Source organism: Girardinichthys multiradiatus, chromosome 22 (assembly GCF_021462225.1).
Source record: "Girardinichthys multiradiatus isolate DD_20200921_A chromosome 22, DD_fGirMul_XY1, whole genome shotgun sequence".
NCBI lineage: Eukaryota > Metazoa > Chordata > Actinopteri > Cyprinodontiformes > Goodeidae > Girardinichthys > Girardinichthys multiradiatus.
In genome coordinates this window covers 35,604,748-35,626,051 of record NC_061814.1, presented here as the reverse complement: position 1 = coordinate 35,626,051, position 21,304 = coordinate 35,604,748, and the positions used below count along the sequence as shown (strand labels likewise).

The 21,304-nt window shown below is 38.3% G+C and overlaps 2 protein-coding genes across 7 annotated transcripts in view; both read right to left on the bottom strand.

The window, feature by feature from the left end:
* Positions 1–7,749, bottom strand: part of LOC124859156 (arginyl-tRNA--protein transferase 1) — an 81,362-nt gene extending 73,613 nt beyond the window's left edge. For all 5 annotated transcript variants that reach the window (XM_047351735.1, XM_047351738.1, XM_047351739.1 and 2 more), the window contains exons 1-3: positions 7,587–7,749; positions 3,294–3,357; positions 1,415–1,477 (exon numbers count right to left, since the gene is read on the bottom strand). In XM_047351735.1, coding sequence (XP_047207691.1) covers positions 1,415–1,477; positions 3,294–3,357; positions 7,587–7,686 — 227 coding nt within the window. In that variant the 5' untranslated portion in view covers positions 7,687–7,749. The remainder of the gene's footprint in view (positions 1–1,414; positions 1,478–3,293; positions 3,358–7,586) is intronic.
* Positions 7,750–8,484: 735 nt separating this feature from the next.
* LOC124858627 (delta-1-pyrroline-5-carboxylate synthase-like) lies at positions 8,485–18,423 on the bottom strand. 2 transcript variants are annotated; one of them, XM_047350704.1, is made up of 17 exons: positions 18,268–18,423; positions 17,668–17,783; positions 15,699–15,850; positions 15,461–15,610; positions 15,269–15,373; positions 15,024–15,182; positions 14,720–14,810; positions 13,103–13,227; positions 11,229–11,373; positions 11,069–11,142; positions 10,872–10,965; positions 10,552–10,772; positions 10,320–10,457; positions 10,054–10,249; positions 9,711–9,832; positions 9,313–9,595; positions 8,485–9,198 (listed from the first exon to the last, which is right to left on the bottom strand). In XM_047350704.1, exons 2-17 carry the CDS (start codon positions 17,762–17,764, stop codon positions 9,017–9,019), a joined length of 2,334 nt encoding a protein of 777 aa, XP_047206660.1. In that variant the 5' UTR covers positions 17,765–17,783; positions 18,268–18,423; the 3' UTR covers positions 8,485–9,016. The 2 variants fall into 2 exon arrangements, with proteins under 2 accessions (XP_047206660.1, XP_047206661.1); XM_047350705.1 differs by having other exon boundaries at positions 15,030–15,182.
* Positions 18,424–21,304: the final 2,881 nt, after the last annotated feature.

Genomic DNA, 21,304 nt, shown 5'->3' with positions numbered 1-21,304 from the left:
CATAGAACAAGCTAAAGGTTAAAATTGGTTAAAATGGTCAGATCAAACCAAGGAATAACAATAATAATAATAGGCTAAAGCCTCAGCACACTGAAGCTAATTTTTTTTCACCATGGACTGAGAGGATACTGACCAAAAAACAAGCCAGTGATCCAGGCTTTAAAGCTTGTGTGAATTTGTAGAAGCCCTCATAAACAAGCCAAATGCTTCTGAGGAAAAGTTTAGTGCTCAGATGAGACAAAGATTGAGCTCAGTGAAAAGAAGAATGTTTTGTTGAGAAACTGTGACGCCTTCAGACTTTAGAAGACTGTATCAACTGTCAGGCATGGTAGGAGTGGCATCATGCTGAGGCTGTGTCTTGCAGCCAGTGGTACTGGCATCACACAAAGGGGGATGTAATAGTAAAGAATTGCAGCTACCCCCAAATTCGTCAACTTCACCTCAAATCAACAGCTAAATGGTTGAAGCTTGGAAAGAATTGCACATTGCCACAGAAAAATTATTGCAAACATTCAAATAAAAAGCAGGAAAGCTTTAGGCTTCTGGGATATCCTTTCCAAAGCAGCGACCTCAACCATAATCAAATTTGTGGACTATGATTAAAAGCTTAGCTTGTGCCAGGAAACCAACCACTTTAATAATTTTGCAAAGTAAAGCAGTTTACTATCCACCCAGAGTTATTTCAGGCTACACACAAAAAAACGTGGTACAGGTGCAGTTTACTGAGAGACATGACTCAATTAAGGCTGCAACTACTCATTATTTTACACTCAATTCATTTGTAGACTATTCTTTTGATTAACCGATTAATAATTGGATAATAAAAATGTAGTCAATATGAGATTCTTTACAGAATTTCAACCAGGTGAAGCTAAAGCTAAGCCACTTGAGGAGCTCTGGATAGAGCATATTTACAGACAAAGAAGCTTTTTCATCTTAAATGCAAAACCTGTATATTTTTCTGCACAGTTTTGGTATAATTACTGCTCTGAGTGGGTTGTTCTTTCAGCTTCTGTATTCTCCAGTCTAAATTAGTTGGCGATTATTTCAATAATCAATTAATCACTATTAATCCGATTCATTGTTACAGCCCTAGACTCAATAGCAGTGGGCTTTGGGTAGTAGTGTAATATTTGTCCTTCGTTGATTATAGAAAATCCACAATAAATTCAAATTTGTGCAAACAATTGTAGTTTTGTCTTTGGTTTTAAATGTCGTATAATGAGGAAAAAAACGCTTTAAACGAAGTTATCTAAAGCCCAACATCTATATGCAATTCATGCCCATGATGAGCCCTTGTTACTTTTTTTCTGGACCTGTTTGCATGCAGTCAAGACAAACATTTACCACAGTAGTGTACCATAATACATAATGCCAGATTTTCCAAATGTGAATACTTAACTAAAACAATTACCTGATGGTATACTGAGGACAGCATGTCTTCTTCATTATGGGCTTATAAACATATTTCCCACTTCTGAAACAGAAAACAATGGTAATCTTTATTATTAAAGTCACTGTTTTATATCTGAAGATTTTAAACACATAAATCATGATGTATAATCCTTATTAGGGAACAGGTGAAATCCGAGGACAAACATGTTCAGATTACCGACAATCTCGATTTATTTTTAAAGCACATAAAAGCAACAAAAGTTGACCAGAGTGCTTTACGACTGAGTCAAATCAACAGATAAAACAAGAATTAAAGCAAGAAAAATATCAAAAAACAAGTTAAAATAAAATGTAATAAATATACATCATGAAAGCATCAACTTTAAAAGAATCTAAAACTCTGCTAGAATCAAATGCCAAGGAATAAAGATGGGTCATGAGCAAAGATTTAAAAGTCTCGGCAGTCTCAGCGGGCCGTGTATTAAACTGTTAAAAGGTTTGGAGCAGAAACTGCAAAGGCCCGATCACCTCTGAATTTTAAGGAACATCTAAGAGAAGCTGGTTGGTTGACTGAAGTGCTTTTACTGGAGTGTGGATATTAAGGAGATCACATAAGTAAAATGGAGCCAGACATTTTAAAACTTTAAAAGCAAACAGAAAAATCTTAATCAATCCTAAAACCAACAGAAAGCCAACAGAGAGAAGCCAAACCCGGAGATGTGGACAGTTCTGGACAATTTCTACACGTTGCAAACATGATTTGTCTAAACCTACATACAAAGCGTACAATGATCCAACCGAGAGGTCATAAAAGCATGAATCACTTTTTCAAAGTCTTTGGTCCATAGATATGACTTCATCTTGGCAATGAGTCTTAATTGGAAAAAACTTGATTTTACGACTGCGAAGACAAAGACTGGGTCGTCCAACTCAGGCGGACAGAGCAAAGGAGTTAGTTCCAACATATGCCAAAACATTATGAACCACTTGCTCTACATTGAAACGATCACCTGTGTGTGGTGCAGGAACAATAGCTTTGAGCTCTGTGGATTGTGTATTAGGCTATGGTTCTGAGCACATTTTAGCAAAGCTGTCTGGACTCAATCTAAGAGAATTATGGCTATGTACAAATAGTTATATTAGCAAAAAGACATCATAAAACACAACCATTCATTTGATCACAAAAACAAAGCATTTAAACAAAGATGTAAAGAACATTTTAAACAGAATTTGCCAACTTCTGTCCAGTAAGACTTGAACTACACTCTGTTTTAGACAATTTAGCAACAACACTTAGTAAAGTACAATCTTACTACATAAAAGCTACTTTATAAAGCCGAAGGAAAAGGAGGAAAGTAAAATTAATGAGTCATTGCAATAGAAAGAAATAACAAAGGACAGGATCTGCATCTCTGCTTTAAAAGAACACAGCATTGTCTTATAGCAGGATGCTCAGTGTTCGTGTGGATGGCCATGTGTATGTTTACATAATCCAAAGAAGACAGACATGAAGAGATTTCAACTAAAAACATTAAATGACCAAAGTAAAAGAAATATCAGTGAAAGGCAAGCAAGAAAAGAAACCGAAGTAAAGTCAGATAACCTTCAAGACATACGATTACGTCAAACTACAATGATGCAAATCTGTGATGCAAAATTTCCAAAATAAGACCAAACAACTGCTAAACACACAAGAGTGGCTTCTAATAGTTAGAAGAATAAATGCAAAGCTAACGCTCAGAAAATCCAAAGAAGACAATCAATTTCAGAGAAAATAAACCAACTAATAATAAAACAAAGTAAAGGATATTAATGTGGACCTTTTTTGTCTAAATGTTTTTTGTGAGATGAGAGTAAAACCTTTTCAATTGAAACCTATTTAAAACAAAAAAACGTACCTTCTCCATCCTCGATCAATTAAATCTTGGTAGTCCTGTACGGTCATAGTATGAGACCACATTCCTGCCAAAAACAAAAAGCACAATAGTTTTTATTACCTCAAAAGATACATTTTAAAACATTGGTAAAAGTAATCATAATCGAGATGTTAAATATATTTTATGAGCGTCACAGGAAAGTGAGATTTAGAAGGGATTCTCAACAATTCACGAAAAGTATCAGTACTTGTGTGCGGTTTTATTTGAATAAAAAAGACAAATTCAAATAAAATAAAATAAAACTGATTGTAAAAGGGTCAAAATAAATTTAAACAATCAGTCTGGCTGTTTTACAACACAAAGTAAAAACGGACTCGGATTTATTAAAGAACTCCTTCAGAGCGTAGCGCTGGGGAAAATACTTGTTGCATCTTAAATCACATTTTCCTTGAGGATCCAGTCCCAGTTTCCCACAGTAAAAGCCCCAATGGAAACATTTAAATCTGTTATTTGTAGCCACAGCAGATCTGCCAGGATTGGGGGTCCTGGCCTTTGATTAAAGCACAAGCACACACAATAATCTGTGGGTCTGTACAGTCAACTATCAGCTTACAACACTGGAACAACCAAGTGTACAGGCTGGATCATTGTTCACACACACACACAAACACACACACACACACACACACACAGTAAGTAATGTCCCAGGAGAATATGGTGTAAGTCCACAGAGACGGGGAGAAAATGGAGTGATTTTGGAGGAAAACTCCAGAACCACACCAGTTAACGTCCGATGAATGGCAACTGATACAGAAACAGAAACATGACATGACTGCTGCTACTTGATGCGGTTGACTGGATTCTTGAATAATTTCAGAACCCATAGGACTGGTTTGATGTGACGTTAAAACATCCGTCTCAAACAGTGTTGCCAGATCTCAAGAGAGAAATAAGCAGCTGGGTCAACAAAAACAAACCAAAACAAGTGACTCAATAACGAACAACTCTACAGGCTGATGATAGATACGTTTCCTCCGTATCTTCCCCCGAGTTAAATCTGGCAACACTACAACCAATAAAACACAAGTTATTGGATGTCTTAGCAGTAATAACTGTTGAAAAATGAACAGTTGTTAATCCCTAGCAGGGGCTTGGTGGCAGCAAGCTTGGAATTTCTTAATGAATCATATTTTGTTGAATGTTTGCATGAACAATAATTTCTTTAAAATGAATAAGTACTGTTTTGCTATCTTTTTAAGAGTGTAATCAGCAAGGTGAGTTTGATTATGGTACAGTTTGCAGAAGTGTTTGTTTATTTAGTATTTTCTTAATTTTAGCTCACTGTTTAACCACACAAATTAGCTTAAAGTATTTTTTTTTTCTTTACATACATTCACATAATCGTATTAGTGTGTATAATCTACAGGCCTCGGTTGGTGTCTTACTTGCTCACATCTTAGAGCACTAAGCAACTAAAATATCCTACAAATGTCGTTTTTTTTATATATAATGAAACGTAACTGTGTTTCATTATAAATGATAGGACAAATAAATTACTTTAACTTGCCTAATCAAATCTAGCCCTCACAATCCATAGTCAAGCCCTTATTTTACATACTTTGCATCGAATTGCCAACATATCAAGTGTGTCTGGAGTAAAATGGCTATATTTACAACTCGTTTTCAGACTTTTTGTCTAAAAACAAACCATATAGAACACCATTAATAAGATGATGATGTCAGTCTGACGTACGAACGAATCTCCCCACATGTGAGAGTAAAAAGGCCGCGTTGCCTGCTGCCCCAAACAATCACCTGATCCATTCTTTAGTCTCCACTGAAGCACAACGGACACAATAGCAGCAGATGCTGGACTCTGTATTGCAGAGTGAGATGTGCTTTGCGTACAACAGAACGCTTGATAGCAACACTTCACCAATCACAGTGAGGGAAACTAATGAAACTGCGCCTTAAAAAAACTTTAAGTGGAAAGATGGATTGTTGAAACACAGTTATCTGATAGCCACAGCAGTATTGTTTCTGCACATATTAAGGCTGCTTGTATACTCTCTCCAGAAAATAATGGTTTTAAAGCGAAATATCCTACAAAACCCAGAAAAGTGTCATGCAATCTAAAAACAAACTGACCATACATCCTAGCCCTGGACTAGGCAAAAAATTCCCATTTTGTGTGATAATTACAAATGTTGTAATGTCTTCTGACTTCCTGGGGCTTTGCCATGCCTCCATGACGTAACCTACCCAGATTATCACTCCGGGATTAGATTACAGCTATCGTCTGCAGAGTCTGTACCCAGTTCCTCATTGACTGCATTAGGAGCTGCCAGAACCCTAATTATAGTCAACCTGACACATCTCAATGCCACCATTCTGTTCCACAGGGAAAAGCCCATCAATTTCTTAATACTAATGCTCTGTAAGCAAACCATGGGAATAACCATCAAATATACATGTGTGCTGATTGTGAAAGATAGCTTGATAAGTATGGAAATCTACATTTGTATGGCTTACTTTAGGTGCTATGCTAAAGAAAATATTCACTATGTGCTCCAAGCTGCCAAAATGAAAACAAGAGAAAAGTCCAACAAATGTAATCGTAATAGAGCATTAGAGCTGCACAACCCCCTGACAAAGCAACCATGATCACAAAATCAATGTGTGCAATCAAGGACTGCTTGGATGTAATATTTGGTAGGCTGATAATATCTCAGCTGCAATATTTTCCAGCTTTGCATCCCAATAATATATTTGGTAAATCAAATGGCCTTTCACTGCCCTCGATGCCTACATCTAAAATATAGATTTTTGCAAACAATATGCTAAAGCTCACCAACAGTAAAAGGGTAATCTTGATGATGGAGAAAAGAGGGAGGACATGGGGATTAAAGGCAACCAACATTATTGCAATATTTAACAATATTGAAATTCAATGGTCTATTGCTGAGCCACCCTGTTAGGGATACATGTTGCTTTTCATATACTTGTTTTTGCTCTAATAGGACTGATAAAGATAAGACAAAACATTTCTATGTATTACAGGGATGGTGTTGGCGGTAGTAATAATAATAATAATAATACTAAACAACCTAATGCAATCAGAGGGGTGCTTCCTTAGACAGATAACTTTGAACCAAATGGCATTATAAAATGAATTTGAATGTACTGTTTTATAACTTAGATCTAACTGAAACGTGTTTAATTGAATGCAGATCTCTTTTTTTTCACTGTACTGATTTGATTATGACATTTTTGAATATGAATTTGATCAGTTTGTCTTGTAAAGTGCCTTGGAATGTCATTTATCTTGGATTAGTAATGTATACATGAGCTGAATTCAATAATAATAATAATAATAATATTTAAACTCTATGTAACAAACAAAATCTAAGGAGGATACATGTCAGATCTTAAAATAGACAATATTAAAGTGAAAGCACATTAAAGATCATTGAATAATCAGTCCGCTGGGTTTTTTTTTTTTTTTTTAGATCAGTGTTTGACAACATTGTGTCTTATCAACCACCCCTTGTCTCCGTTTACTTGGCAACTGGTCAATGTCTTTGCAAAAATAACAAAATGCGTATTTTCTTATCTAGTTGGTTTCTGTCATGTAATTCTAATGCTGAACGTTCATGCTGCAGTCTAAATCAAACAAAAAGCTTGACGATGCACCCTAGCTAATGGGTCTTCGAGCACAAGATAAAGGACTACGTGCTCTTCTGCAAGCCCAGGGAACACACAATAAAACATTTGTTAACTCTAATTACTAACACTTGTCCAACATGAAAGCACCGATCTTACTGGAACTTGAAACGGAAACAGCATCAGCTGCTTTTCCCCCTTTAAAGGAACAATTTACTCAAATGTTGCTGCTCAATAACTGGCAAAGAGTACAACTGACCTGTTGAAATAACCCAAATATTCCGTAGTAACATATTGTTAACACACATGACTAACAGTAGTACTACATAGTGCGCTTCTTTACAATTGTAAAATGTTTAGACTAATTTCACTTAATGACAGCGCTATTTTTTTAGCTAGGCTACAGTATGCTAGCAGCTAAAAACTGAGCTAACACCAAGAATAATGTGTTCACTTTTCGGGCTCGTCAAAAGAAATGTAACGTCTACATTGTAATGCGTCAAACAGCATTATCTCCACCTACACCAAACCTTCCCTTCTTTTCTACCCGGTTACATTTAAAACAAGTACATAGTGCCGCTTCGGTTAGCACATGCTAGTTCTGTCAGCACTTCCTAGCTTCGTTTCCTCCACATCTTTAACCAAACCTACCATGAGAGAAGTTTCCCTTTTCGTTTTTGCAGTAGCCGCAGCGGTAGCCATCATCTCCACCAAAATATTCCACTATAGTATAAGAGTCGTTCCCTGCCATCTTTCCTATGTTCACACAGATGACAGCTGAGTTCGGTAGGTCAACTGGTGACGGAAACTCCGCCTATAGCCTCTGCGTCTGAAGTGCTGCGTTCAAAGACCAAATATAACAAGTAGACTGTACTATACGCTGTTATATAGGTTCTATTGTTCTTTTGCAAACAGTGGTTCAATATTTAGTTCAACTCTAACATGCAAATGGGAGATATTGTTACAATAATAAAATAAAATACAACAGTGTAACGATTATGTCTCTCAGTGGCTTCAAAAGTATCCATACTATAACTTTTTCACATTACAGCAACAGCATATAATGTATTTTAGTGGGATTATGGACTTTGACTAGACCATTCTAGTACATGAATATGCTTTGAACAGTCTATATTTCAGGCTGTATTTTTATGGGGATCCTGCAGGAAGGTGAACCTCCATACAAGTCATTTGCAGCCTCTAGCGGGTTTTCTTCTACTCTGTATTTAACTCCCTTCATCTTCCCATTCACTATTAGTAGCTGTGGATCTCTGCAGGTCCTACTTTGGGCCTCCAAAACATTCTCCCTGACCCGTCTGCTGTGTCCCTTGGTCTTCATGATACAGTCTATTCACTATTGTCCTGTAACAAACCTCTGAACGGACTCAATTTACTAATGAGGTGACTTCTTAAAACGTTTTGCACAAAGTTGTGCTGGTTTATCACATAGAATCCTTATTATATTAAAGTTTGTGGTTATAACTTGAAATGTGTCAATGTGTAAATTATACAGCTTTTTCACTGTTAAGTACAAAGCACAAAGTCATGATTTAGGAACTGTACACAACATTTATTAAATTACCTGTGCAAAAAGGACAGCAAAACAAAATGGAACCAAGATCTTGCACAAACACTTGCAGTGATTTACAAAACAAAGGGAGTTAAATGTAGAAAAATAAATTAGAAAATCACAGCTGAGTCAATGATATCTTTTTTTAAATCCCGTTATAAAAATGAGCTTGTACAAGGGTAATAGGAGCTTTTCTTCAGGTCTACATTATGCATTACCTTTTTTTTTTTGCTTTAGCACAATGTATTGTTTGCTGTTATTTAAGAACCACTCATTTATGTGAGTTGATGCATCTGAAATTCAGTTTCACAGCTTTCAGAACTGGTTCACAAAATCAGATAATTGGAAATCTAAGAAAATGACCCCAATTGTACATGCAAGCCTCCTGCAGCAATAAGGTCAAGTCACACAGGTGATGAAGGAGCAGAGGGTTGAAATGATGCCGTTTGACCCAAACCTCAAATAAACTCTTTTTACACATCTGTTGTGTTGAATCCTGTTGAAAGATCTCTTAATTAAAATTTCCCTGGGGGACAGGGATGTTCTCATGCAGGTATTTCATACTGCCTTGTTCAGAAAAGTCTGCCACAGTGTGTCCCTCCCCTCGAAGGACCCATTTGGTTGTGAGAAGTCCATCCAAACCCACTGGTCCCCTGGCATGTATCCTTGCTGTGCTAATGCCAACCTCAGCTCCTGAAGAAATGAAATGAAAAAGAAAAAAAAAACATGCAGAAAATCAATTCCTCCTCAGTTCAAGGTTTGTTTATCCATAAGGAGGTATGTAGGCATGCCTGATCCTTTGCTTACCCAGGCCAAACCGGTATCCATCAGCAAAGCGAGAACTGGCATTCGAGAACACACAGGCGCTGTCTACCTGCTGCAGGAACTGCTCGGCTGTTTCCTCATTCTCTGTGACAATGACATCAGTGTGGGAGCTGCCATATTTGTGAATGTGGTCTATGGCATCCTGCATGCTGTCCACCACCTCAATACAGCACTCTAGGTCCCCATACTCCGTGCGAAGAGATTTCACCTCAGATGGGCTAAAAGTTAAGTAAGATGCAAACCGAGGACCCGCATGGATCTTTACCTGAAAGACAAAAACAACCAATGAAAGAGGGTGCCAAACTGTACCGTTATTAAGTTCTAAATGTCTTTAAGTTTCTTACTTGATGCCAAAATCTGTGTCAGTGGACATTTCTTACTTGTTCTGTTCTCAGCATATCAATGATCTGGTCAAATATAGGAGTACGCAGTAAATCTCTGTGAATAAGGAGGGTCTCCATGGCATTGCAGGCTGCTGGGTAATCACATTTGGAGTCTTTGACTGTAACACAAAAAAAGTCAGATTTTTTTTCAGCAGTTGTTAATGACACAAAGAGGTTACAAACGACTTCTTTAGGGTATTACATACAAACACAAGATGAACACAATTAAACAAAATGTACAGGGCCTTTGCAAAAGCATTTTTACTTTATTTACTGGATTTATTCAGTCAGTAGCTCGCACAAAATAAAGACTTTTCAGTTGTATGCAGTTAATACATACCAACATCAATAGCTTTGTCTATGCTGGCTTCACTGTCGACGTAGACATGACAGACACCCTCGCTGTGGCCCAACACGGGAATGCCCTTAGCTGCTCTTTGAATGTCTCTGACCAGCTCTGACGAACCCCTCGGAATGATCAGGTCGATCATTTTGTCCAACTTGCACAGATCCTCGACCTCTTCACGCGTGCTCACCTATATGACATTGTAAATTTTAGCGCAAGCCAAACATTTAAGGAGGGACTGATTCAACGATAAGTCCTACCAATTGAATGGCATCAGCTACTCCATGAATTGAGAGCGCTTCCTGAGTGAGGTGATGTAGGATTTTGTTGGTGTTTGACGCTTCTTTGCCTCCCTTAAGAAGCAAAGCATTTCCGCTGGCAATCGCAAGGGCTGACACCTGCGATGAGTTTTTAACAAATGATCCAGCAGTTGTATCAATCTGAAGTTTAAAGCAAAACAAACCCCTCTCAGTGGCCATGGGACTGTCCTACCTGTGGAAGGCAATCAGGACGTGACTCAAAGATGACCAACAGGACCCCGATGGGAACAGTGATCTGTTCCAGCTCTAGGTTGTTAGCCACCCTGGTCCTTCTCAGCACCCGACCAACACTATTCATGGAGGATACGGCAAGCTGACGCAGACCGATGGCAAGGCTGTTCAGCTTAGCAGTTGACAGACTGAGGCGATTGATCAGAGGCTGGGACAAACGATCTGTGTGCAGACAGAGAAATTATTTTTAAAATCCATACAATGGCATCTCCGTTGGAAATAAATCATTTTGCTTTCAACATCAGCAGCAATGACCTCTACCTGTTGCTAACTCCATGTCTTTCCTGTTGGCACTAAGAATCTCATCCTTCTTTTCTGTAAGCAGCTCAGAAAGACTGCAGATGATTTCTCCTCTCTGCAAACAGACACACCTTATGGTATGACAAAAACTGACTATAATCTCCATAATAAACAACAGTTAGTCCTCACTTCGGGTCACAATTTCTTTCCTCACATACCTGTTCAGGGAGTAGAGATGCCAGCGCTCGTCCAGCGTGTCGTGCCATCTCTGTCTGCTGCTCCACAGTCGGTCCTGAGGATGGTAAATATATACGAGTCAAATACAGATATACATCCAAAAATAAAGACTGAAAATCTTTTTCATGTGGTCTCAAGTACCTGCAGGTTTTACTTCAGAGAAAAAGGTGCCAACTTTTTTCCCTTCTACAATGTCTGTGATGACGTGCCCTGTGACTTTAGGATCCGTGCCGTTGGCGATGACAACAGAGGTCCCTCCTTGCAGTGCCCAAAGTGCTGCTTTCACCTGATCCAAATCAAAGATTTGGGAATAACTTCCTAATCTTTCTTTACCTTAGATATTCCTGTTTATAAACATACAGTGCCTTGCGAAAGTATTCGGCCCCCTTGAACTTTTCAACCTTTTGCCACATTTCAGGCTTCAAACATAAAGATATAAAATTCAAATTTTTTGTGAAGAATCAACAAGTGGGACACAATTGTGAAGTGGAATGAAATTTATTGGATGTGTCAAACTTTTTTAACAAATAAAAAACTGAAAAGTGGGGCGTGCAATATTATTCAGCCCCTTTACTTTCAGTGCAGCAAACTCACTCCAGAAGTTCAGTGAGGATCTCTGAATGATCCAATGTTGTCCCAAATGACTGATGATGATAAATAGAATCCACCTGTGTGTAATCAAGTCTCCGTGTAAATGCACCTGCTCTGTGATAGGATAGTCTCAGGGTTCTGTTCAAAGCGCAGAGAGCATCATGAAGACCAAGGAACACACCAGGCAGGTCCGATATACTGTTGTGGAGACGTTCAAAGCTGGATTTGGATACAAAAAGATTTCCCAAGCTTTAAACATCCCAAGGAGCACTGTGCAAACAATCATATTGAAATGGAAGGAGTATCAGACCACTGCAAATCTACCAAGACCCGGCCGTCCCTCTAAACTTTCATCTCAAACAAGGAGAAGACTGATCAGAGATGCAGCCAAGAGGCCCATGATCACTCTGGATGAACTGCAGAGATCTACAGCTGAGGTGGGAGAGTCTGTCAATAGGACAACAATCAGTCGTACACTGTACAAATCTGGCCTTTATGGAAGAGTGGCTAGAAGAAATCCATTTCTCAAAGATATCCATAAAAAGTCTCATTTAAAGTTTGCCACAAGCCACCTGGGAGACACACCAAACATGTGGAAGAAGATGCTCTGGTCAGATGAAACCAAAATCGAACTGTTTGGCTACAATGCAAAACGTTTGGTGTAAAAGCAACACAGCTCATCACCCTGAACACACCATCCCCACTGTCAAACATGGTGGTGGCAGCATCATGGTTTGGGCCTGCTTTTCATCAGGAGGGACAGGGAAGATGGTCAAAATTGATGGGAAGATGGATGGAGCCAAATACAGGACCATTCTGGAAGAAAACCTGTTGGAGTCTGCAAGAGACCTGAGACTGGGACGGAGATTTATCTTCCAACAAGACAATGATCCAAAACATAAAGCCAAATCTACAATGGAATGGTTCACAAATAAACAAATTCAGGTGTTGGAATGGCCTAGTCAAAGTCCAGACCTGAATCCAATCGAGAATCTGTGGAAAGAGCTGAAGACTGCTGTTCACAAACGCTCTCGATCCAACCTCACTGAGCTCGAGCTGTTTTGCAAGGAAGAATGGGCAAGAATTTCAGTCTCTCAACGTGCAAAACTGATAGAGACAAACCCCAAGAGACCTGGAGATGTAATTGCAGCAAAGGGTGGAGCTACAAAGTATTAACGCAAGGGGGCCGAATAATATTGCACGCCCCACTTTTCAGTTTTTTATTTGTTAAAAAAGTTTGACATATCCAATAAATTTCATTCCACTTCACGATTGTGTCCCACTTGTTGTTGATTCTTCACAAAAAAATTAGAATTTTATATCTTTGTGTTTGAATCCTGAAATGTGGCAAGAGGTTGAAAAGTTCAAAGGGGCCGAATACTTTCGCAAGGCACTGTAGGTAACTTATTGTCTGTAGTGCTGACCTTGGCCTCCATTCCACCGATGCCGACCCTGGACTTGGTGCCATAAGTGATTGACTGCTGGTCGCCAGGATAGAAGATATCAATGAGTTTAGCATCGTCTGTTCCAGGAGGACTATCATATAAGCCTGCGGGATATAATTTTACACATTAAAAACAGCAGCTGACACAGAAAACAATAGCTATATATAGTTATAGTGAACACATCCTGTTGAAATGTTATCATAAAAAAACATTTTCCACCTTTAATGTGACATATATCCTCCCAAATTAAAATAAAAATAAGTTAATAGAAAAATGTAAAAAAAAAAAAAAAAAAAGGTCCAAAAATGCTTTAATGTTTTTATTAAATTACTGCACTAGCTTCCTTTAGTTAAAACAAATGTTTGAAAAGAAGTTACTAAGGGTCAAAATAATCTAATTTCATAAAAGGAATTTGTCAGGAGAGGGGTACAAAAAACCTCCACAGCATTTTAAATGTACACCAAATCTCACTAAAGACAGTTGATAATGATCGGGGCAAATAAAGAAAATGGTGACATTACAAAAATTAGCAGCTGATGAAAAGGTGAGAAGAAAACTGGCTAGGCAGGCTACCAAGACAACGAGAGCAACGCTGAGGGAGCAGCAGGAAGTTTAAAGTTAAACATCTAATTATAGCACACGCTAAGCTTCATACTAGTCACTGACAGTGAATTTTAGCATCTGTCAAGATCCCTGATTTCAGGCTAAACCTTGTTAGTGTTACACGTTTCCAAGACAAACGAGCTGATATGCTCTGCTAAACTGAACGCATGTTGTTAAATTTCTTCCAACAAGGCTGTTTGCTACCCTTTATTGTAAGTAGCATCATGTAGTTCGTTACAGCATAAAACACCTCAGCCAGAACTGTGACACGGAGAGTCAATGGAAGCAGAGAAGAATGAAAGAACATAAAAAAAACTCTGACAAATACTGGTTGTGCCCACTATGTGACTCTGTGATTCCCCAATAGGTCTGAGTTAAGGAGGAGGTTGAAAAGCAAAAGTCTTTAGCTTTTTCTTGCAAAGAAAGCACCCAGACCTCGCTAGAATCCCCCAAAATAAAATTTCCCAGAGGTATGTTTGGAATTGAAATAAGAGAATCAACAAAAAACGAGAACAACACAATACCCACATTGTATCAGGGTGGTGGCAGCATCATGCTGAGGGGTTATTTTTCTTTAGAACGAACTGGGGATTTGTTAAAGTGGACAAAATTATTTATAGTTCCAAATATCAGTCAGTGTTAAACCAAAACATCCAGGTCGCTGCTACAAAGATGAAAAGGACTTTTGTTTTTCAGTACCACAGTGAATCCAAGCATACATTCAAATTGAGAAAAAATGGCTTGATCAAAAAAAATATATATAAATTAGTTCAGAACCAAGTCTGACAGAAAATCTCTGGGGTCACTTGAGAAGGTATGTGGAAAAGAGATAATTGCACAACCTGACAGATTTGGAGAACCTTTACAATGCAGAGTGGGTAAATATTTCCCAGTTAAGATGTGACATAATGATAGACTCCTACCATATAAGACAGAATGCTGAAATTGATTGGCTAGATGTCATTTGTGTAAACATTTTCTTCTTCACTTTACCTTGAACATCAGACAGAGCAATGAGAAGATCAGCTTTCATCTCAACAGCCAGCCGCGCAGACAAGCTGTCATTGTCCTTTATGCTTATGACCTAAAATACACAAAAAACATTCACCTCACATGTCTCTTCATGTCATACATTAAGCAATAAAAGTCCAGCCTCAGCAAATTGACAGCACAAAAATAAAACAACCACCTTATGACAACATAAGAATATTTTAAAAAAAACTTTCACAATATGACATAACTTCACACTAATCCATCACCTTTACCATTCCCAGCCTGACAAACACACTGTACCCACATTTACCCCCTGTAGGTCACTGTTGGGAACAGGGGGCGGCACAACGGCGTCATTAGTGTTGATGATGGGCACGATGTTCATCCGCAGCAGCTCGTGCAGCGTGCTGTTCAGGTTGCGACGTTTCTGCTCATCGTGAAAATCCAGGTTGGTGACCAAAATCTGAAAAGTGGAAAGAAATAGGTTTAAGACGCTTTCTAACTCATCTGCTGTTGGCTTTGATCTGTAAAAAAAAGCCGAGTGCGTACTTGTGCGGTGCAGATGCTGTACTGGGTGAACATCGCTTCATACAGAGCCATCAGACCACTTTGTCCAGCAGCTGCACATGCTCGGGCCTCCAAAACTGGAACTGACTGAATCACAAAAATCAAATGTTTAGATGGCATAAAAATGTTTAATAGGTGGAACCTAAATTCCTGGTGCTAAAGCACATCGGTTACCATGTCTTTGAGTTGGTTCTGTCCAGAGTGCAGGGCTTGTCTGACACTCTGAGACAACAATATCTCATGTCTCAGTCGCTGCTTCCCAAACGCCACGGCGCCACTTGTAACAATCATCATCTCCCTGCCTTGATTCTGAAACACGGCCACCTTGTGGTACACACAAACCAACAGATTCAGGTTTCTATTTCAAAGCGACTCTGCAATGAAACCTTTGTCACAACCATGTCAGCATCACCTGCTCTACTATCGAGGCCAGCCGTCCCAGCGACAGGCCACACTCGTCGCCTCGTGTAACTACGGCGCTCCCCAGCTTCACCACAATGCGCTTGGCCTGCTTCAACTCACTGCGGTGAGCAAATGATTTCCCATGGGGACGTGGGAGCAAAACTGCAGGGAATAAAAGAAACATTTTAGCACTGTTACCTTGCAGCAAGAAGGTCCTGGGTTCAACTCCCGGCCGTGGGTCTTTCTGTATGGAGTTTGCATGTTCTCCCCGTGCATGCGTGGGTTCTCACCGGGTACTCCGGCTTCCTCCCACAGTCCAAAGACATGCCTGTTGGGTTAATCAGTCTCTCTAAATTGCGTGTGTGAAGGTGTGCGCATGGTTGTTTGTGTGTTGCCCTGCGATGGACTGGCAACCTGTCCAGGGTGTACCCCGCCTCCCGCCCATAGACTGTTAGAGATAGGCACCAGCTTCCCCGCGACCCACTATGGAATAAGCGGTATGGAAAATGACTGACATTGACATGACATTTAGATAACCAGAAGGCAGAGAATATGGGTTACTTAATGGCTGATGCTGATATTTAGAAATCAGGACGGCTGAAATCTTGTGTTTTATTTTATTAGACTGGTGTGTTTTTTACCCCCCATCCATTTTTTTTTTGTTCTTCCATCTGGGATCAGCAATTTTCCAGTTTTCTTAGGGCTGAAGAAGCAGCTGTTTTTTCCTTCTATGACTCCATTGATCTACCTGTGGCTGGAGATATTTCAGAAATGGTAGTTATAAACCCTTACAGAACGGTTACATATCTGCACCACCTCGCACTGAGCATCTATAGGAGAGAAATCACCCATGTACACATCATGGCGACTTGTTCTGAGAGCAGTTTCCAGTCAGAATGCATTGCTCATATAGCTGCAGCTGCTCAAACGTTTGTTATTAATCAAGTCGCTCACTGATTATCTGTATCATGACTGACTGATTATCCTCCGAGGTCAGACTTTAAACATGTAATCTTGAAAAACAACAGATATGGATGGATGGATGGCATAAGTCCTTCTGTACTGAGGCTTCGAAGCATGTCTCAAGCAATCCAGAAAGATTTTTGGGACGTGCATTTTGAGGCTGGTGTTGATGACGCATGTGGTGATGTTCAAAGCCTCGCAAGGCCGGCCGTATCACTTGACTGATTCAGGAACTGGGTCGCCGGTTTGTGTGTGTTTTGAAATATAAGGGGCAGCAAAATGCTGCTGATTCCCCCATCACATTTTCTGCTGCTTTCCTGGCTACCCCGCTTCATTGGTGCCTTGCTAAAGGGTACCTTTCTAACGGCAAAATCATCTTAAAGAAAGAAAAACTGCATGAAGCCCAGCACAGCAGACAAGCCATTTTAAATTAAAATAAATAAAATGTCCATAGTAACATAAGAACAGATACAAAGTAACAAGCACATTCACATCACAATCTTCTCCTTTACTAGTTTACACTTTCCCTTTTGATCCAGCGATTTTATCATAAAGATAGATTAAGATCATATTCAGAATTTATTTACTGGCATCACAAACATCATTTATTTATTTATTGATTGATTAATTTAAAGCTTCACAGACCAAAGTCATGTCATTATTATCACTCTGCCTGTTCTACATTTATTGTCCACTTGATGGCAGAGTAGAGCAATGAAGCATCGTGAAGATTTGGCTCATGAGTGGACCAATTGGATTGAAAGCTTCATCTTGCCATCACTAACATATAGACAGTGAAATAGATGAATGGATAAACAGACTGATACATGGATAGAAGAATTAAGCTGATGGATGGACGGACGGCTGTAGAAGCAATAGAGCAATAAAGTCTGGGAATATAATTATTTCCCTGAACAGTTTTATAAAATTCGATATTTTTCTAGACTGCACAGCAACCCTGTATTGACAATATTTGTTTCTGGCAGCTGGTGGTAAAAGAACCGGTACTAACTTACACTTAGCCTGGGAAAACCATCTGATGGAGACTGGACAGACATTAGACTGCGAGATCCTGGATGGCAGGCGAGAGCACAAGGCCAGCCTGGCAAACATGGCACCAACACCTGAAGACCTGCAGAAATGACCACACAAATCAGTGTCAGGTTACTGTGACAGGGGAATAACATCAGTTGAGATAAGCTGCATAGGCGTCAATCTACTCCACCAACAGAACATTTAAATAAAGTAAAATATTAGGCGCGGGGGCAATCAAAAAGCGTTATTGAGCGGTACTTTATATAAAGTTTTCATTCATGTCCATGGTGTTATCATTGTTCATCAGAACTTGACACACTGACCCAGAGAAGATGTTAGCATCGAGTTAGCTTACAGAAGTCCGCAGGTAGATGCTTTGCACTACTAAGCTTTAACATATATCATTTAATAACTGTGAAACTGAACAAATAAGAAAACAAAAGCAGCTCAGCAATTACAACCGATGTCAACACGAACCTGACGCGAGCTAACGTTAGCTAGCTTTAGCTACAGTTAGCAACTGTTTCGGGACATTTTAACAACAGAACAAAGTCGTTTTCTTGTAGAAAAGAAGATGTTACCTGACAGCGAGTTAGAAAGCCAACCAACACAACAGTGGTCTGCAAAAAGGAGACACGTAGTCAATCAGTCAGACTGTCTGCTGCCACATCCACAGCCCTCGTTGTTTCCTTCTTCTTCTTCTGGTGTTTAATGGCGGTTGGCAAGAATCTGTAGGGGTGCATTACATTACCGCCACCACTGGTATGGAGTGTGGTTCATCATGGATTAATATCTTTCTTATATAATCAAATTCTATTAAATAATTTTGTTCTTTTTAGGAATCTTAAAATAATTTGTATATGTTTGCTCCCTATGTTTTTTTGTAATGAATCTATTATGCTAAACTTTTCTTTAATCCTTTCAAATTCTCTCGTCATACTTCTTCTTTCCAGCTCATATTTCTGACACTTTAAAAACATGTTCAACAGTGGTCACATACTCCTGTATTATGTTTATGTATTTTAAACAGTGTATAATTAAGTCCTGTATGTCCTAATCTTAGTCTTGTTATTACCTTTTCCTCCTTTCTATTCCTTCTTCCAGTTCTTATTTCACCAACTGCCTTTATGATCCTATAAAACCATCTTCCTTTTCTTTCTCCATCCCACCTTTTCTGCCATTCTTCCTTCAATTTTTGTTTGATGATGCTCTTTGCTTCTGATTTACTTAAATGTACTGTAAAATTTATATGATTTTGTGTTGCCTTCTTAGCCATCTTATCTGCCATCTCATTTCCTTTAACTCCAATATGTGCTGGAAACCATAAAAATACTATTGATAAACCCATCATTTGTAGTCTGAATAAAGTATGCTGTATTTCTAGTAGAATATCTGGCCTGCTGTCTGAATGGTTATGTTTTAAACTCAATAATACTGAGCTTGAATCTGAACAAATTATTGTTTTTAAAGGTTTTATGTCTTCCACCCACTGTACGGCTAAAAGTACTGCTAATATTTCTCCTGTGTATACTGATAAACCATTTGTGATTCGTTTTCCTATTTTTATTTGAAATTCCGGTACTATGAAAGCTATTCCTATTTTATCATTTTCGATGCATCTGTATAAATCTGAAGGTATTGATAATAATTGTTAACATATTCCTGTACTATATTTAACTCTAATATACATGTTCTTTTCTTTTTTTCCATTAATGACATATCTACCTGTGCTTCTGGTAAGATCCAGGGTGGTACAACAGCTAGTGGCAGTATCGGACTTATTACTGTATTTTGTATATGAAACTCTTCTGTTATTTTTTAATGATCCATCCAAAACTTCTTGTCTCTTTTTTAATTTTTTTCAAGCATGGCTTCAAGATGTCTCGTGTTGGATGACCCGGGTTATTGCCTTGTAAATTTATCCAGTAATTTATTGTTAATTGTGTTCTCCTCAAATCTAACGGCATTTCTCCCATTTCTACTTCAAGTGCTGCTGTTGGGGTTGTTTTGAAAGCTCCTGTACAAAGTCTAAATGCTCGATGTTAAATAATATCTCATTTTTCCAGATGTGTTTTTGCTGCTGAACCATATATAATACTTCCATAATCTATATTTGATCGGATCAATCCTGTATAAATTTGTTTTAACGCTTCCCTGTCTGCTCCCCAGTCACTGCCAGCCAAACAGCTCATAATATTTAATGCTTTCTTACATTTATCTATTATTTTCTGAATATGTATATTCCATAGGATTTTCTCATCAAACCATATTCCTAAACACTTTATACATTTAACTTGTTCTAATTCGTGATTATATAATTTTAATTTTATTTCGTGTCTTGTTTTTTTTCCGTGTAAATACCTTAACTTTTGTTTTCTCTACTGAGAACTTGAAAAGCCCACTCCTCTATCCTTCTTATCTCCGCCTGTATTTTCTTTTCAGTTATCTTTACATTTTTCCCTCTTTTCCATATGGCTCCATCATCTGCAAAAAGTGAACATCCTATTTGGTTTCCAATTTCTGTAAATAGGTCGTTTATCATTATAATGAACAATATTGGACTTATAATACTACCTTGTGGTGTTCCATTGTCTATGATATATTTTCTTGATATTTCTTGATCTATTTTAACTTGAAGAATTCTATTTGTTAAAAAATTTTGAATCCAGTTAAACATTTTCCCAGTAATTTTCATTTCATTTCATTTAATCAGTAATCCTTCAACCTACATCATGTCATAAGCCTTCTCTATGTCAAAAAATACAGCTACTACACTTTCTTTATTAACTTGCGCTCCTCTGATTTCATGTTCTAAACACAACGTTGGGTCATTAATATTTCTCCCTTTTCTAAAACCACTTTGCACTTTAGTAATGTACCTGTTGCTATTCAAATAATATGTTAATCTATTATGAATAATTATTTTCCATTATTTTGCATATATTTGATGTTAAAGCAATAGGTCTATAATTTTCTGGTTTTGTATTGTCTTTTCCTGGTTTAGCTATTGGTTCAATGATTGATTCCTTCCAGCTCTGAGGCAGCTCCCCCTCCTCCCAGACTTTATTATAAAGTTCTAATATGACGTCTTTGGATGTTTCACTGAGATGTTGTATCATTGTGTAACAAATCTGATCTTTTCCAGGTGCCGTATTCTTTATTTTTCTAAGCACAGAGTTCAGTTCTGCTTTTGGAAAAGGTTCATTCATTAAGTTAGTTGTTCCTTTAGTGTTCTGTAGTAAATATTGGTATTTCAGTTTTGTGGCTTCCCTCCCTTTCCTTCCCTCATCACTAATGTTACTTGAACTATGAATTTTATTAAATGTTTTAGCTAGTATTTCAGCTTTTTCTTCATCTTTTATTCATCAATTTTTGTTTCTCTCCCTACCGTACTACAAACATTCCTCCAATACTCTCTTTTTGCATTCCTAATAATTTTCCTCACCATTGCTTGTTTTCTTTTATATTCAATGAGGTTCTGAAATACTGAATTTCTTTTAAATGCTTTATTTCTTAACTTTATTACTTCTCTACATTCACTTGTCCACCATGGTACCATTCTCTTATCACACCATCTTCCTCCTTTCTTTATTGAATTATCTGCAGCTTCTATAATTG

Excerpts from the sequence above, each read along its gene's own strand:
- LOC124858627 (XM_047350704.1), bottom strand. The coding sequence starts at position 17,764 with ATGTTTGCCAGGCTGGCCTTGTGCTCTCGCCTGCCATCCAGGATCTCG. Across the intron at positions 15,374-15,460 it reads AGAACCAACTCAAAGACATG|TCAGTTCCAGTTTTGGAGGC; the intron begins GTAACCGATGTG and ends TTTGTGATTCAG. Across the intron at positions 15,183-15,268 it reads ACAGCATCTGCACCGCACAA|ATTTTGGTCACCAACCTGGA; the intron begins GTACGCACTCGG and ends TCCACTTTTCAG.